Genomic DNA, 17,950 nt, shown 5'->3' on the forward strand with positions numbered 1-17,950 from the left:
ACTTAGGAGTTCTGTGATAGACCCTCATTCTGTACTAGAACTCCCAGTGAAGTACAAAATGTGAGCCATAAAACATTCTTTCCTCAAAGAATGAGATGTTTCCTTGAAATACTGTATCAGCCTTTAAAAAAATTTTTTTTTAATATTTATTTATTTTTGAGAGAGAGAGAGAGAGAACAACCAGGGGAAGGGCAGAGAGAGAGGGAGACACCAAATCTGAAGCAGGCTCCAGGCTCTGAGCTGTCAGCACAGAGACTGACGTGGGGCTTGAGCTCACAAACCATGAGCTCAAGACCTGAGCCAAAGTCGGACGCTTAACGCACTGAGCCACCCAGGCACCCCCTACATCAGCCTTTAAAGACTTTTCCTTCCCAACCACTTTTTGGGGGAGTATGGTATTTTTAAAGCCTTGGGTAATTCATATAGAATACCACTACCCCAAAAACTTAGTGTAGGGTTTCTGTGCAGATATACTGCTATTAACACTTCAAGGGCTAATAAAGATTTAGAAAGGTCATTTTTCATTTTCTGGTGATAGCAGAATTTTTAATGAATTAAAAGGGATTAGGCTTTACCATTAGATTTTTTTATGGTCTTTACTCTAAGATTAACTGTAATCTCAGGGTATTATCCTGGAGGTATGGAGCAGCACCATACACAAAAAACAGAATTATCCTGATGATTCTTTGAGTTTGTATAGCTTACATGTCTGGTATCTTCACGTGCAGCTCTGTTTTTGTCAGACGCCAATATTGTCATGGATGTTTAAGTTTTTCCAACCAAAGCAATGAGCAGTTTAAGTATTACAGAAGAGAAGAGTGTATTTCTCTTGTTATGGTATTAGAGGGATCCCCAAAGAAGAGCTGCTTATGCACCTTTTTTTTTTTTGAGAGTGGCAATATTATAATATAACTTTTCCATTTCTAAAGGTAATATTTAATAAATAGAAGCTGGGAAATAGTGGAATTCTGGTAAAGGTTGTAACATTTTAGCTTATATTCATGTACAGATATTATAATTCAAGAATTTGGCATATGGTAAGCATATATAGAAATTGTGGTATTCCAAGAAAAAGATTCAGAAAGCTTTTAAGTTTTTTATTATTAACTGCAAATAAAGCAGATCTGCCCTATCCCCACTCTTAGAAATATATGGACTATTTGGATGGTTTAGGCCTCTACAGCTGTGTTGTCCAGTATGGTAGCTTCTAGCTCCATATGGTTGTCGAGCACTGGAAATGTGACTAATTTGAATTGAGATGTGCTGTAACTGTAAAGTACATGCCACAGTTTGAAGACCTAGTACCGAAAAAGAAGGAAAAAAAGGAACTCAGTTAATTGTTAAATTTTTATTACATGCTGAAATAATATTTTGGATTAATTTGCTTAAGTAAAATATTGAAATTAATTTCACCTATTTTACTTTTTTGAAGTGGCTACTATTGGGCCTTCACTACGTATCTATTGTACATTGCAGTTGGTAAAGGCTGTATTCTTCCCTCTAACATCACTGTGACAACAGAGTCTATTAACTTTTAGTAGTTGGATAACCCTTAAAAGTATAAAAAATGTATTTGAAACCTTAACAAAAATTAGAGCATTTAGATGTCTTTGACAATATCCAGTAAATAGCAGGGAGCTTTAGAAAGGTAGGGAGGCTTCTCATTAAAATCCTTGGAGCTTAGAGGTTACCTAGCTGGGGCAGTATGGTTCAGCTCTCTCCAAAGAATTTTTTCCTTCAAAATTCCCTAAGTACAGAGTTTGCTTCTATAAATAAAAGTTGGAAAGCTGTTTTGTACTAGGGAGATATCTTTTTTGGCTCTGAACTTAGGTCTGCATTTTTTATATACTAGTGTTTGACAGTTTTTTTTGTGAAAGTTCCTCCAGTTTTTATTGAACTCACATATATCCTGGTGATGAACATTTGTTATTGGGTTGAATTCATTGGTCCTCGCTCCTCCTTTTTCATGGGATAAGATCTCTTCTAGAAGACTCTTACCTTGAAGTTCACAAGTATGCTTAGCAGTGGGCGGAGCTAAACCTCAAGCAGTGATTCTCTACTGTGGAAATTCCAGCAGTTTTATATGTTATTGAAGAGTCTTAGCAAACCAAAAATTTAAAAGAATATGTAATTTATTGTGTGGATATTTCATTTGATGGGCAAATTGGTTAGATTGAGAGTGTCCTAAAGTGGTAAACACCATGGACTTTGGAGATAGACTGAGCATAATATTTACCTTACTAGCAGTTACTACCCTTTTGTCATCTGTACAATATGGATGTAGCCCTGCTGTTAGGGGTGACAAAGGGGGAGACAGCTACAGTCCATTTACCAGAAAGAACCCAGCCTTGATTGAAGCTTACTCTACATAGTCCAGTGATTGTGCAAAACCATTTTTACTCTTCCATTGTGTTGTTTTTAAATATATATGAAACCTGTCTTGGATGAATAACTGGAAGACTCAAGTCCTCTGCACTCCTTTCCTACATCTCTGTATTACCATTCTCACTCCTCACCTGTCCTACACCCTTCCCCCAAGTCCTGGCTTCATTCCTCCACTCTGCTGGTTGTCTTCTGTATTCAAATCTTGGTGTATGTACCCATATCTGGGAGGAACACCAACAGGATAAACAGCTAACTCCTGGTGTTGATCTTCTTTCATAGCATAACTTCATTGTGTTAGTATACTAAAATACCACCAGCAGTGAGGATGGGAATAAATAGTATAGGTAAGTGAATACAGACAGCAGAGGGCCCTAGGCAGCCTTAGGGATGATGATAATGCCTCCTATTTCCAGGGATTCTTGTAAGAATTAAATGATAACTTGTGATTGTTTTTTAATTTTTCACTGTTATAAAGCTTTATGAACATTTATACAAAATATTATCCCTTTATCAAATTATTTCTTGAGTTCTTTATATATAGCGCTTTATCAATATCTGATTATATTTTGAGGAGAACCTTTATTACCAAGTCTTATAGGGTATTAAAATATTTACACTTGTAGGAGCTTACAGCAATAAGGGTTGTTTTTCTGGGATGATTATGAAGTAAAAGTACTTGCATTGGATTTTTACTGAGAATACAAGTACCTTGTTTGGATTTTGCTGTTACTGCCCATGAAGAGTTACTGAATACCTAGACCTGTGCTGTCCACTATGATAGTACTTATCACATGCGGCTATAAAAAGTGAAAATAATTAAAGTTAAAAAAAATAAACTTAGTTCCTCAGTTATTCTGTCTACATTTCAAGAGCTCATTAGCTCCATATACCATATGGTAATATGGGACAGCAAGTGTATAGGACATGTTCATCATAGCATAAGATTTTATTGTACAGCACTGACCTAGAGAGTATGAAAGATTAAATACCAAGTGTTTTATTTAAATGGGAAGCATTATCAAAAAGTCTGATTTGTTACTTAAATTTGTTACTAAAATTGCTTATTTGTTATGGTTTTACAGCATCTATAAACGCTGCAATGAATGTAATTTTAGCTGCAAATTTATTATCGCTTTCATATTTCTAAAGTATGTTTATTTTTATAAATAAATAAAATGTCAAATTTTACTTCCTTTTTGCTTTCGTTCCTCATATCCTAATACTGTATTAAAAAAAATTCCATTTGTTTTTGCAGCATTTAAGGATTTGGTTCTATTCCTTGGCCATGGCCCTATGACCTAAAATAATACTGTTGATCGTCTTTAGTATAAAAGGTGTGGTGGTGATTAAGTTGTACACTAGGAATAAGAGGTTTTAAAACAGTATAAATACATCGCCCATCTTTTGTAATTCTAGGCCTTTGGAAATTTAACAATGAGAAACTTTACATTGCTTCTCTTATGGTTTGTTTAGAGAATTGTTACAATTTATAATTTTTTCATTAAAATATCAAAATGGTACGTGTTTTTGTTTATTTTAATTGTAGGAAGCTCTACAAAGGATCATTTCAACCCTGGCAAATAAAAATGATGAAATTCAGAACTTTATTGATACACTAAATCAAACACTAAAAGGAGTTCAGGTATGACTCTTTAAAAAATGTTTGTGTTAATATGTCACAATGAATGATTGTTGGGCCAAACAATATAAATAAATATACTCCATCAACTCTAGATTATGAACTAAAGGAGGTGGGAGCAGGGTTTTTAAATGCAGATAATTTGGTTTATGACATGATAGTAGATTGTTACATATTAGTTCTCTTAACTGGTATGATTACTTCTCTTAATGGAATGATTCATCTTAGTTGAAAAATGCCTAAGATAATTTCTTCTATCTCATAATTACTGCAAGTGTGGATATTGCTTATCTAGAGATTTCACAGATATTTTAAGTTATTGTTGAAATAGAATCTTGCTTAATGAGAGGGTGAGGAACTCTGGGAAGCTAATAGGTTTGAAATGCTTTATTGATTCTGCCACTGGTAACTACTTGTGTGGCTTGGGCAAAGTCACTTTTCTGTATTTTAATTCCTAAAATTTAGGACTTTGACTACAAATTCTAGTCAGAAGATGACTTCTGAGGTTCCTTCAAGCACTAAAATTCAGTGTTTGATAAATCTCTTAGAATTCAGTAAGGAATTGCTTGGTCTTTTAAATTCTGTATATCTTATGTAAATGCACTGTTGTAAACAACCTGAAGGATTTTAAGATTTACACAAAATTAGTCCCATCCCTATAGGCTCAAACTTCTCTTCAGTTATGGAATCAAAATCTCTGAAGTATTTTATTAAAATATTTCATTGATGATTCTAGTGTATGACAGACGTTGAGAACCACTGGCTTAGGGTCTGCCTTGGAACCTGACAAAGGTCTGGGCAAAGTTGGCAACCTTAAAGCAACTTTTCACATTATCCTGTGGAAACATTGCTGTAAAAGATGAAGAAGGTATAGGCTAGTCCGTAAAATGCTGCTTAACTCCTAGCATTAACTGAGAGAGTGCTTTCAGCATTAGCAGCCATCTTCTAGTATTTACCTGTTTTTAAAGGTTATGTCAGGTATTAGAATTTTGTTGTTTATATGATGTTAGGCTGAGGTAGTTTATAATATGAATCTGTTCTCTGATAAGTATTAGCTTTCAAATGTTTAACAGCTCTTCAGTAAAATCGTTGTTTTGTTTATTAAACAGGAAAATTCTTCTAACATACTTTCAGAGTTAGATGAAGAATTTGATAGTTTATATTCTATTTTGGATGAGGTGAAAGAAAGTATGATTAACAGTATCAAGCAGGAACAAGCTCGTAAATCACAAGAGTTACAGGTGAGATCATGCAACATATTTAAATATGAATATTTTCTTCTATTTAGTACAACAAAAATCAGTGAATTTCTGTGAATAACTACTTTAATGTTGAAGAAGAATGGTTATTAACTTTGTTTTGTTCATAGATATCTTGTTTTATCTTTTTTTTTAAATGTTTATTTTTGGGGTACCTGGGTGGCTCAGTTGTTTGAGTGTCTGACTTTGTCTCAGATCATGGTCTCACGGTTCTTGAGTTCAATTCCTGCATCAGGTTCACTGCTGTCAGCATAGAGCCCACTTCTTTGAATTCTCTGTCCCTCTCTCTCTCTGCCCCTCCCCTGGTCACTTTCTTTCTCTCAAAAAATAAACATTAAAAAAAATGTCACTTAATTTTGAGAGAGAGAGCAAGTGGGGGAGGGTCAGAGGGAGAAGGAGACAGAGTATCTGAAGCAGCCTCCTCGAGGTCAGTGCAGAGCCGGATGTGGGGCTTGAACTCACAAATTGTGAGATAATGACCTGAGCTGAAATTAAGAATCAGATGCTTAACCGACTGAGCCACCAAGGTGCCTCTTTTTTTCTCCTTATTTGTGATAAAAATCTAAGATTTACCCTCTTAACTACTTTTATTTAATTCTGAAAGAGAGAGGAAAAGAGTGAGGGTGATTTGGGAAAAGAATGAAGGTGAGTGGGGGAGGGGCAGAGAGAAAGAGGAAGAGAGAAAATCCCAAGTAGGCTTTGCTGTCAGAATGGAGCCCAACACAGGATGATCCCACAAACTGTGTGAGATCATGACCATGACCCGAAATCAAGAGTCAGATGTTTAACTGACTGAACCACCCAGGTGCCCCCCTATTTTATTATTTTTATTACTGTCATTTTTTATTTAAATTGAGATGTGACCTATAACGTTTTATTAGTTTTAGGTGTACAATATAATAATTTGCTATTTACGTATCGCAAAATGACCATCACAGTAAGTCTCATTGACAGCCATCACTACACATAGTTACAGACCTTTTTTTCTTGTGATAAGAACTTTTAAGAACTACTCTCTTAGCAATGTTTATATATACAGTACAGTAGGGGGACCTGGCTGGCTCATTTGGTAGAACCTGCAACTCTTGATCTTGGGGTCGTGAGTTTGAGACCTATGTTGGGGGCCTCAAAAATGTGCAATACAGTACTATTAATTGTATTCACCATGCTGTATATTACATTGCCAGAACTTATTTATAACTGAAAATTTGTACCTTTTGACTACCATCTTGCATTCATCCATAGTTTAAATATTTTTTGGTAGTGGCCATCTTTTTTTTTTAAATATTTATTTTATCTTTTGAGAGAGAGAGAGAGAGAGCGAGCACAGGCAAGGGAGGGGTAGAGAAAGGGGGAAACGTAGAATCCGAAGCAGGATCCAGGCTCTGAGCTGTCAGAACAGAGCCTGTTGTGGGGCTCGAACTCATGTGAGATCATGACCTGAGGTGAAATTGGATAATTAACCAACTGAGTCACCCAGGTACCCCAGTAGTAGCCATCTTAATGGATGTGAGATGATATCTCATTGTAGTTTTGATTTACATCTCTAATGATTAATAATGTTGAGCATCTTTTCATATACTGTTACCCATTTGTATATCTTCTTTGGAGAAATGTTTATTCAGGCCTCTTGCTCATTTTTTATTTGGGTTGTTTTTTTTTGTTGTTGAATTATAGGAGTTCTTTATATATTCTGGATATTAACGCTTTGTCAGATGTAGAACTTGTAATTATTTTCTACCATTCCAAAGGTTGCCTTTTCACTGTGTTGATTATTACCTTTAATATGGGGAAATTTTAAAGTTTGGTAGTCTCATCAGTCTCTTTTTGCTTTTGGTGTTATAGCCAAGAAATTATTGCAAATCCAGTGTCATGAAGCTTTTCCTCTGTGTTTTCTCCTACCAGTTTTATAATGTGGGGGCTTAAAGTCTTGAATCTGTTTATAGTTGATTTTTGTATGTAATGTCAGGTAAGAGTCTCAATTCATTATTTTGCATGTGAGTATCCAGTTTTTCCAGCACTGTTTGTCTGAAAAGATTCTGTAGTTTTCTCATGGTGTGGTTTGACACTCTTATCAAAGATCATTTAACTGGGTATGTGAGGGATTCATTCTGCGCTCTGTATTGTTCCACTGGTCTATATGTCTGTCTCTATGCCAGTATCATACTGTCCTGATTACTGTACCTTTGTAATAAGTTTAAAAATCAAAAAGTGTGAATGAGGTGTCCAGGTTGATTCTTCTTTTTCAGGATTGTTTGGCACTTTTGGGTCCCTTGGGATTCCATATGAATTTTAACATTTTTTTTTTTCTGTTTCTGCAAAAAAGATGCCATGAAATTTTGATAGGGATTGAATTAAATTTGTAGATTGATTTGGGTGGTATGGACATTTTAATAATATTAAATCTTCCAATCCAGATCATGGGATATCTTTCCATTTATTTCTATCAGCTTTAATTTCTTTCAGCAGTAGTTTTATAGCATTCAGTGTATAGGTCTTTTGCCTCTTTGGTTAAGTTTACTTAAGAGTGCAGTATTTCAATTTTGAGGAGCCCAGGTGGCTCTGTCGGTTAAAGCATTTGACTCCTGATTTCAGCTCAGACATGGTTTAATGGTTCCTGAGAATCTCCCTCCCTCTCTCTGCCCTTCCCCTGCTTATGCTCTCTCTCTCAAAATAAAATAAACTTAAAAAAAAAAAAACTGATTTGAAGTGCTTTGAAGGGAGGAAAGGCTTAATAAAGGTAAGAGGGGTTATTTCAGTTAAGAGGTAGGTCAGTTGTTAAGATCATCAACATTCAAAGTCTGGAAAAGTCTTAAAATCATCTTGAAGTCAAGTCAGTACCAATTTGGAGGATAGATCTGTATCATTTATGTCATGGCTTGTGGATTTTGATTTTTACAAGTGTTATTCTTTGGGGTGCCTGGGTGGCTCAGTTGATTAAGTGTCCAACTCTTGATTTTGGCTCTGGTCATGATCTCACAGGTTCGTGAGTTTGAGCTACACATCAGACTCCATGCTGACAGTATGGAGCCAACTTGGGATTCTCTTTCCCTCTCTGCCCCTCCCCCACTTGCTCTCTTTCTCTCTCTCAATATAAATAAATAAACGTAAAAAAAAGAGTTCCTTGTTAACTCAAGATGTTTGAGATTTTCAGAATTAGATAATTACTATCCATTGTGGAGTTTGGTTTAAAATATGTCTTTTGGCGCACCTGGGTGGCTCAGTTGGTTGAGCGACTTCGGCTCAGGTCATGATCTCACACTCATGAGTTCAAGCCCTGTGTTGGGCTCTGTGCTGACAGCTCAGAGCCTGGAGCCTGCTTTAGATTCTGTGTCTCCCTCTCTCTCTCTCTCTCTCTCTGCCCCTCTCCCACTCGCTCTGTCTTTCTCTCAAAAATAAATAAAAACATTAAAAAAAATAAAATATGTCTTTAGACTTCCAAAAGAGCTGTGATATTTTAATTTGAGAACCTATTTCCTGGCAGTCATATACAGAGCTGGATATATGTGTGTACACGTAAAATCTACAGTGCTCTTCGTAGAACAGGCTGCATTTATTGCACTTATACACTATTGAATTTCTATTTCTAGTTGACTAAATTGCCAGTAATACAAAATTGGGTCGTAGAAATTTATTTAAACTCTTTTTTTTTTTTAAACTCTTTTTCTTATTGTCTCAGATGAACTTTGTTTACTTTGGATTTTGTGAATCTTAATTACTTCATAATGAATATGGTTTTGGGGTTTTTTTGTTTTTTGTTTTTTTGCAATTGATCTGATTCATGGAAGTCTTCCATTAAATTTACATTTGGGCTCTTTTTAAAAGGGATGATTTTACTCTAATTTTTTTTGTCAAGTATTCTATCAAATTCATCACTGGCTGTTGAATAATGATGGAGAATTCAGAACATTGCAGAAAATAGAAGCAGAATTCCAAATACTGTTTCAAAGTAGTGGCTACAAGGATGTTAGACCATTTTCTCTTCCTGTAAATAATCACTTGAGATCTTCATTTTTTCCAGAGATTCTATTGGTTTTTTTCCTTTTTTTTATCTTATACCTGATTATCTTTAGTAACTCTTAATACTTGCTGCTCCTCAATGCCGCAAAATTTTGGCAATTTTTTTTTCATAAGAATAGTGATCTAGGGGAGATCAAGAGATATTGAGGGGACAATAAGCTATAAATAAGACTGTGAGTTGTTGAAATATAAGCTTAGTGAAGAGAACTTCATTCTTGAGGATGTTTTTGTGTTATGATTCAAAGGAAAAGTTATGGTGATATCAGCCTAATGGTAATTCAGATCATAAAAGGTTTATTGGAATAGTTTAAAAAACAAACATTAAGAAGAATCACAACTTAACTATTGATGCCATTTCCTTCTTTAGTTGGAGACAGTAGAGCATTTCTGCTTTTCTTTTGGGTTCACAAACTCTATAATACGTTGTTTTCATTAAGATTTTATTAATTTCTCTAAGTAACTGATAAGTTATTGCTCTTTAAATTGAATTCTTTTTACACTTCTTTTTAACTTTCCCTCTTGACTTGAAAGTGAATTCATAGCATTTTCTTAGAATAAGATATTTTATCTTAAACTTTGACCTCAAATTGGATTCTTTTATTTTAATAGTTCCTTGAGATATATTCCTTATTATTTTTGTTATTTCTCACTTTAAAACTACATTAACTTACTCTGTCCTGATGACCCTGTGTAGACCATTTATAGCTACCATTTTATTCTCAGTGATTTTGCTTAAACTTTTCATAAAGCTCTCCTACAATTGAGATATTTCAAATGGTGGTTTGTTAATTATTCCTTGGAGCTCATAAGAGTTTTACTCATAGGAGGAGCAGTATTTTTAGGAGATTATTATTGGGTTCTTAGAATAACACATGAAACCCTATTTTAGCCCAAAATATGGTAAAACTATTCTGTTTTTCCAAAGTTAAAATATAACACATCCAGAAACTAAGAAAATGAGCCATAGTTTATCTTTAGTGCTGATTTTAAGGGAAACCTAAGTAGATTTGAATATGGACTAGATAATAATAGATATTAATATTCTAAAGAAAAGAATCTTGGTTGGGTACATTAAAAACTTAGAAATATGTCTGTTTCTTTGTTTAAAGGTATCACTAACAATAGTTTTTCATGACTGGGCTTAGTTTTAGACCACAGATGATAGAGTGGAAGAGAACTGACTAAGAAAGACTGGTACTTGAAATTAGTATATCACCATAATAGATACACCACTGTGACAGTTACTATCTTTTGTTCCTCTTTATTTATTTTGAAATCTTGCCAGTTGCATTTGTGATTCCTATGTTACCCAATTTTGGAAACTGTAAATTAGCATTTATGGTAATATGTATTATTTGAGTAATGTGATAAATGGAATATTAAAATTGTGCTTAAATGAATGTATATACCTTGATTCATAAACTTTAGTTTAAATTGTTAAGTATCATCAAGAAATTTAGTCTTAATTTATAGAGGATGTTGTCTGCAGATGGATTATTTTGATATTTTAATTTAATTGTTGATAGTTTTCTGATTACCCTGATTGAGAAGAATTTTTAAGTAAATGTGACCCCAGCTTTTTATAACTGCTTTATTTTCTTTTGTGTTTTCAAATGATGGGTATATCTATATCTGCATGCGGTTAAGCTATTTTAGGCAAATTATGGAAAGATGTTAAATACAATATATTAAAATAATTAAAATTTCTTATAAATGTGACTAGTGATTATGTTGCTTTAATAACTCCCTAAAATAATTTTGTTCAATTTTTGCTACTAAAATTATAAGTTCATTATAACAATATATAGTTAAGATTCTCATGGAAATAGGAAATTTATTTTAAAGATTTATTTTTATTATTTTTTAGAGTCAGCTCAGTCAATGTAATAATGCCTTGGAGAACTCAGAAGAACTACTAGAATTTGCAACACGGTCATTAGATCTAAAGGAACCTGAAGAATTCTCAAAGGTACCAAAAAAACAGAAAACGAAACACTTAAATAGAAAAGTTTTGTTTGAAAAAATGGTGCTTTCCCCTTCAGTTTGGGATTTATTCAGAATTATTTATTTCTAATTCTAAAAAAGTCTTTGGGGAGGGTGCCTGGGTGGCTAAATCGGTTGAACATCCAGCTTTTTTTGATTTCAGCTCAGGTCATGATCCCAGGGTCATGGGACTGAACCCCACGTTGGGCTCGATGCTGATCATGGAGCTTGCTTGGGATTCTTTCTCTCCCTCTGCCCCTCTCTTCTACTCATATGCTCTCTCTTTTGTTCAAAAATTAAAAATAAATAAATCGACTTGGAATTTGTTAAGTAAATTGCTATATATTTGTGTATTCTAAAGCAGGCACCTAGTTGTGTCTTTGGGGTCAAGAACAAATTATTTAATTGCTCTTTAATGCTCTATTCAAATGAATCAAGTTATTTTCTTTTTCAGTTACATCCCTGTTGGTCATTTATTTTAAGGGTACTTGTGTTTTTTAGCTGAGTCATACCTTTATTATAAGCATTTTTTGACTTAGGAAAGAAGATTGATATCGCTATTAACCTTTTTAAAAATCTAGTTTTGTATTCCTTCTCTGAGCTGATTGAGAAAACCTCACTTGATGCAGATGAGCACTGTAACCTAGTGGAATTTGTTATTAAATCCATTATTAAATGTCCCATTGCTTAGTGTAATTGTGTGAATGTTTTGTTAAAATACAGAAAATGTAGGTTCTTGTTTTTAAGTTTACTTATTTATTTAGACAGCATGCACACAAGAGCAGGGGAAGGGCAGAGGGAGAGATGAAGAGAGAGCATCCCAGGCAGGCTCTGCACTGTCTGTGTGGCATTTGATGTGGGGCTTGAATTCACAAACCTGTGAAATCATGACCTGAGCTGAAATCAAGAGTTGGACGCTTAACTAACTGATCCACCCAGGTGCCCTGAAAATGTAGGATCTTATATGAAGGCTATGTTTGGTATGAAATGTAAACAGTAGAATAATAAGACTATTTATGCTTTAACCTAGATCCTTGTATTTAAGAGATTCTGAATTCTAGATTCTAATTTTTATTTTAAGTTGGGTCATTTTTAAATGATTACCAATTTACCAAATCAAATACACTCTATTTGATGTAGAATATGGATGTAGAATATATTTTAAAAAAAGGTGTGAGAAAAGTGGGAACTTGAGCTATATATAATTAGTAAAATATATACTATGTAGTAAACTTGTTAAGATATTTGAATTTGATATTTTCTTGGTCTTTGTGGAGTATAAGTGAACTTCGTTAGTGTGGTTTTATAATCCATTTTTATCCATCTAATATTTTAATTTCATGATTTTTCTCTGAATCGAAGGTAGAAAAAGCTTCCTTGAGAAGGTAACGTTTTGGTGGCTTACATCCTTTGCATTTTGAAATTGAATTTTAAAAATGATTAATTGCTTCTAAAATTTTTTAAAATGTTTTATTTATTTCTGAGAGAGAGCGTGAGCAAGGGAGGGTCAGAGAGAGAGGGAGATACAGAATCTGAAACGGGCTCCAGGCTGTGAGCTAGCTGTGAGCACAGATCCTGACGCGGGGCTTGAACCCACGAACCATGAAATCATGACGTGAGCCAAAGTAGGACGCTTAACCGACTGAGCCACCCAGGTGCCCCGAAAATGGATTAATTACTTCTAATGAAATGAATAAAAAAACTCTTTTGCTATAAATTTGTGAATTACTTAATTCTTGAATTTGGAGATAGTTTGTAAGTAGGTTCTTCTTTGCATTTGGTAGGACTTGCTATATAAAGGAATTATGAGGGAAATGTATCATTCTTTAAAGGACTTTAAAAGTATATATATATCACCTATTCAAAGGATGTTTATGGGATAATCTCAAATATCTGGAACATAGCCCAAAAATATACAGAAAGTGAAAAATATGAGTCATCAAAATCAGTGTCATAGAGTTCATGGGCAGGAATTAATATTCTTTTTTCGTGATAGCTCCTTAGAATCTGGTGACTTTTATATACATGGTGCTAGTAAATTTTTAGTTTTTCCTTCAGTTTCCTACTTGTTAACAGAGTCCCCTTCTAGTGGAGTGCGGTAGCTGTTAATGACAAATATAATCATAACAACAGGAACTAACAGCCTGAGAGTGAGAAAGAAGATAGGAAAACAATAAAATAAAATATAGACAAAAGTACTCAAAAACAGTGTGAATCCAGTTGCATTTAAGTAGGGACAGACACTTTGGAGAACTGTGATAAGTGTTTTTCTTCCAGGTTTCTCTTTCCACTATTTTCTGAGTCCTTTCCCCTTGCTCTCAAAGGCTGCTATTTTCTTTTTTTCCTTTGTCCTTTCTTTGTTCAGACTTATTCCCAGCTGATTGTAAATTGGAAAGGTTCTTATAAAATAAATTATATTGTAGTTTAAACATGTTTTCTTAATGTTCCATGTTGCTTCTTATTTTATTATTTTGGTTTTTCAGCATTGTGCAGTACTGCTTAATTGCTTTAACCATTTGGAAATGTGGTGAAGTAAATTATTTGTCATTGTTTCCTACCTAGAAATCTGAGTTTATTGTTCAAGAAAAATGCTTAACTGAGAGTTGTTTGTGATTATTTTCTTAGTACATCCAAATAGTATCCAAATAATGGTTTGATTCCCAGTCACAAACCAAGTTCACTTTTCTAGCAAGCTGCGTGGACTGTAGATAGGCTTGCCTCAAACACCGAATTGTTGACATAATAGGGAAGATGACTTAGAAGATTAATTATTGGGTTAACAGTATATTGTTAGATATTTGGAAAAATAAATTCTTTCAGGGTATACTGTTTATGAATATACCATATTAAAGTAATTAAATCAGATTAATTTGAATAGCTCATGGGCATAACAAATCGTAGGCTGACATCTAGCCTCTGAGTCTTTTTAGACTTCATTATCTTCAGTACTTTAAGTACTAATATTTAAATGATCATGTTGCAGTACCTCAGCAGGATAATTGAATATGAAGCTATGCTATTTACCAGCATTAGGCAATCTGAAAATGAATGAGTAAAAATGGCACAAAGGCAAAAGGATATTGGAACATACTTTCATTAATTTTTCAAAATTTGGTATTACAAATTTGTTTTATTTTCACTAACTTTTTTTAATTGTTAGAAGTTTGGTTGATGGTAAATATATGAAGAAGGATCACGAGCAGATGAGATTTGGATCATTTACTTTGTTTCTGGATGGGCAAGTAGCCAAAACCCCACCAAACATGACTTCTCTGCTGATAGCTGGTCTACAGAGCATTGCTTAAATCCTTTGACAAAATTAATATTTCTATTTCCCCATTTCTGAAATTAGAACTTGAATTCTACTTATGAAAAGAGCTGAGTCTGTGGGGCAGTTTCCAGCTCACTAACCATCCAGTTCATTATCTTGCCACCCCTAACCCAGTTGTCAGACTAGAAGGGAGGGAGTGGTTACCTGTACACGGAGCCTTTAGTGGAATAAGAAGTACAAGGTGGGGTGAAAGGGGAACAGTATCTTCTGCATTTGATCATAGATGAAAAGGGAGGATGGGTTTTGTGTATTTCCCACTTCTGACTCAAAGTAACTCACCATTGGCATATTGTTCATTGTCAGCCTTTGACCACTGGGCAGAGCAAATAAGGAGATGGGTTGAAGCTCACTGTTTTCAAGGAAAGAGGAGTATTGCAGAAGTGCTTTCTGTGGGTTGAAGTCAGGAATGCTAAGAGAGAAGAGAACCTTTACCAAAAGCATGAATGTTTCAGTTACAAAGATAATTTAAAGACAAATATAAATATTTGTTAAGAATAGCTCATATTGGGGGCACCTGGGTGGCTCAGTTGTTAAGCTTCTGACTCTTGATCTCAGCTCAGGTCTTGGTCTCAGGGTCGTGAGTTTAAGCCCTGCGTTGGTTGGGCTTCACACTGGGCGTGAAGCCTACTTTAAAACAATTTTCAAAAAGAATAGCCCAAACTGTATTTTTTTACATTATTTCATTTGTGGGCATTTATGTCATACAGGTATATAGTCTCCTATTATATAAATGTGCTTAGTCAGAGAACAGATGTATACAGTACTACATTCAAAGTTTACTTCAAGTTATTTATTATAGCTTTGTGAAGAAGGCTTAAATGATCATGTTTTAGTTCTTTTTATAAACAGATTAAGTATATGTATTGAAAATATAAAGCCTTTAATATATGGATTCAGCTGGTGTGCAGTATTTGGTTTTTGTTTTTTTTTTTTAAGCTGGTATTTTTGCCTCAAGGAAAATAACATTTGGAGCCACCTCTTTTTCATTTTCTTGGAGTCCCTTTCATATCCCAAGTTATTCCTTAATAGAGTATTTTTGGGGTGAGGGTAGGAGTCTCAATTACATATTATAAAAAGTATTGGGAAAGTATTAAATGTTTGCCCCTTAGTCATTTTCAGATTGTCTCAAGGAAACATTACAAAATTATCTTTCCCAATCTAATGGGAAAATCTGAAGTATAAAACAATGTGAACATATAGACAAGAGTTGAAAAGTTTCTTAGTGTTGTGTGGCATTCAGAGTGTTCCTAGGAACTCTGTTGGACTCTATTGCAAATCAAAATAAAGATAAATCCTGTCAGGCAAATGCGAATTTTGAAATCTAGCTGTTGGTACATTCATCGTTTTGACAGCATGAGTGTATTTTTCTCTGTTGTTATTCAGAAACAGATATACAGTTGGCCCTTAAACAACATGGCAGTTATGAGCACCGACCCCCATATAGTTTAAAATCCAGTATGACTTTTGATTCACCCAGAACTTAACTACTCATAGCTTACTGTTGACCAGAACCCATACCTATACCATAGTTGATTAATGTATATTTTGTGTGTGATGTCTATTATATGCTGAATTCTTAAAGTAAGCTAGAGAAAAGAAAATGTTACCAAGAAAATCATAAGGAAAAGAAAACACATTTACAGCACTGTGCTGTAAAAAACCTGTATATAAGTGGGCCATGTAGTTCAAAACCTGTGTTGTTCAAGGGTCAACTGTATCCTTATTTTTGTTGCTTTTTATTAATGCTCTGATTTTAACTAACTTTTCCCTGGTGGCCTCTTCATTTTAGTCTATATTTCAGAGAATTCGATTGTTGAAATGTTTAGTTTGGATAATTTTTAAAAGTTGTTATGTGAAAATAAGATGGTTTAGGATGAACTTTTGGGGTTCAAATATACTTTAGTGCTCGTCACTTTATAGATGAGGTAACTGAATCCTAAAAGAGTTAAGTGACTTGCTGGTTAATGTGGTGTGAAACTCAGATCTATTAAACCTTGGTCTCATGCTCCATATTTTTTGCTGATGAGTTTTAAAACTTTTGGGAAGAAATTTTGAAATCTCCAATTTTGTTCCTTTTGGGTAAATGATTCATTGAGTACAATAAGCAAGATCTAAAGCTTTTATTATTATTCCCATTTTAACTGTTTAGAAAATACTATTCAGTTAGTTGCTTCACAGTTTAGTTAATATTTTAGGGTACTTTGTATGTAACATCTTCCTATAAAAGCAGAAAAATGAGGATATTAAAAAGAAATAAAGGAACAATAAGATCTGAACTTTCAGAGTGCTGGATAAATTAATGGAAGAAAATAGTTTCTTTATCTACTTATAGCAGATCAAAACCAAGAGAGATTGGGAAAAATCTGGTTTAATGTCTTTATATTTAATTGGCAATTATGAAGAAGCATGTGTAATTACTCCTACTTATACTCTTATTACAGTTCTATTTAGAGAAGTTTGGTCTCAAGTGACAGAGTCCTATAACTGATAAAGGATCAGAATTGTAAGATTTATTTTTTAAAATTTTTTAATGTTTTGTTTATTTCTGAGAGAGAGAGAGAGAGAGACAGCATGAGCAGGGGAGGGTCAGAGAGAGAGGGAGACACAGAATCTGAAACAGGCTCCAGGCTCTGAGCTAGCTCTCAGCACAGAGCCAGATGCGGGGCTCGAACCCACAAACCGTGAGATCATGACCTGAGCCTAAGTCTGACGCTTAACTGACTGAGCCACCCAGGCGCCCCAAGATTTACTTTGAAAACAATTAATTGAGAGATGGAGGAAGGGAATGGGAGAGAAAGGAGCCATCTCTGATGGCATTAAAGATTAATGAAGCATTGGCAAACAGGATTTCAGTAGAAGATTGAAATAAAAATAGTTATTGAAATTGAAATAGAAAACGGGTATTGAGCAAGGTGATATGGCTAATACTTCTTGGAGGCTTTCTAATAATATACAGTGCCATTACCCAAAAATCTAATGATTCATTGAGGCCTGTTCATAATTCACTAAGTGGAATTATGTAGATGCAAAAACATGTGTTAGAGATAGAGCAGTGGTAAATTCTGAAATCATTTGGTACCTGGTAAGCAGAGATGTTTAATTGACAGAATGAATCACTCTTGAAATTGAAACTTAGAGGAATTAAGCAACATAGCAATATGTCTTCTGGATAGATTTCTGTTTGGGGAGAAGAAATTACAGAAAAAAATTTAAACAATTTATTTCCCAATTTAAGATGTTTCTTGAAATTGGGCCCTTTTAGAGAAGTATCTTCAGCATTTGAGACTTTCTACCCTTTTATCATTGCACAGAGTAACTTTTTCAACCCCTTCT

At 34.2% G+C, this 17,950-nt stretch overlaps 1 protein-coding gene and 1 long non-coding RNA gene across 5 annotated transcripts in view; one reads left to right on the top strand and one right to left on the bottom strand.

The window, feature by feature from the left end:
- Positions 1-17,950, top strand: part of FSD1L (fibronectin type III and SPRY domain containing 1 like) — a 66,478-nt gene that overhangs the window by 15,884 nt on the left and 32,644 nt on the right. For all 4 annotated transcript variants that reach the window (XR_005529778.1, XM_039239813.1, XM_039239826.1 and 1 more), the window contains exons 2-4: positions 3,932-4,027; positions 5,134-5,265; positions 11,171-11,272. Coding sequence is in view for 3 of the 4 variants with exons in the window: in XM_039239813.1 (XP_039095744.1) it covers positions 3,932-4,027; positions 5,134-5,265; positions 11,171-11,272 (330 nt within the window). In the remaining variant the exon portion in view is untranslated. The remainder of the gene's footprint in view (positions 1-3,931; positions 4,028-5,133; positions 5,266-11,170; positions 11,273-17,950) is intronic.
- LOC120236840 lies at positions 1,084-2,011 on the bottom strand. The gene is made up of 2 exons (XR_005529781.1): positions 1,903-2,011; positions 1,084-1,298 (listed from the first exon to the last, which is right to left on the bottom strand). It is a non-coding gene; the product is annotated as an uncharacterized LOC120236840 (long non-coding RNA).

This window comes from Hyaena hyaena, unplaced genomic scaffold (assembly GCF_003009895.1).
Source record: "Hyaena hyaena isolate Hyena2069 unplaced genomic scaffold, ASM300989v1 scaffold_6, whole genome shotgun sequence".
In the NCBI taxonomy this organism is placed as follows: Eukaryota; Metazoa; Chordata; class Mammalia; order Carnivora; family Hyaenidae; genus Hyaena; species Hyaena hyaena.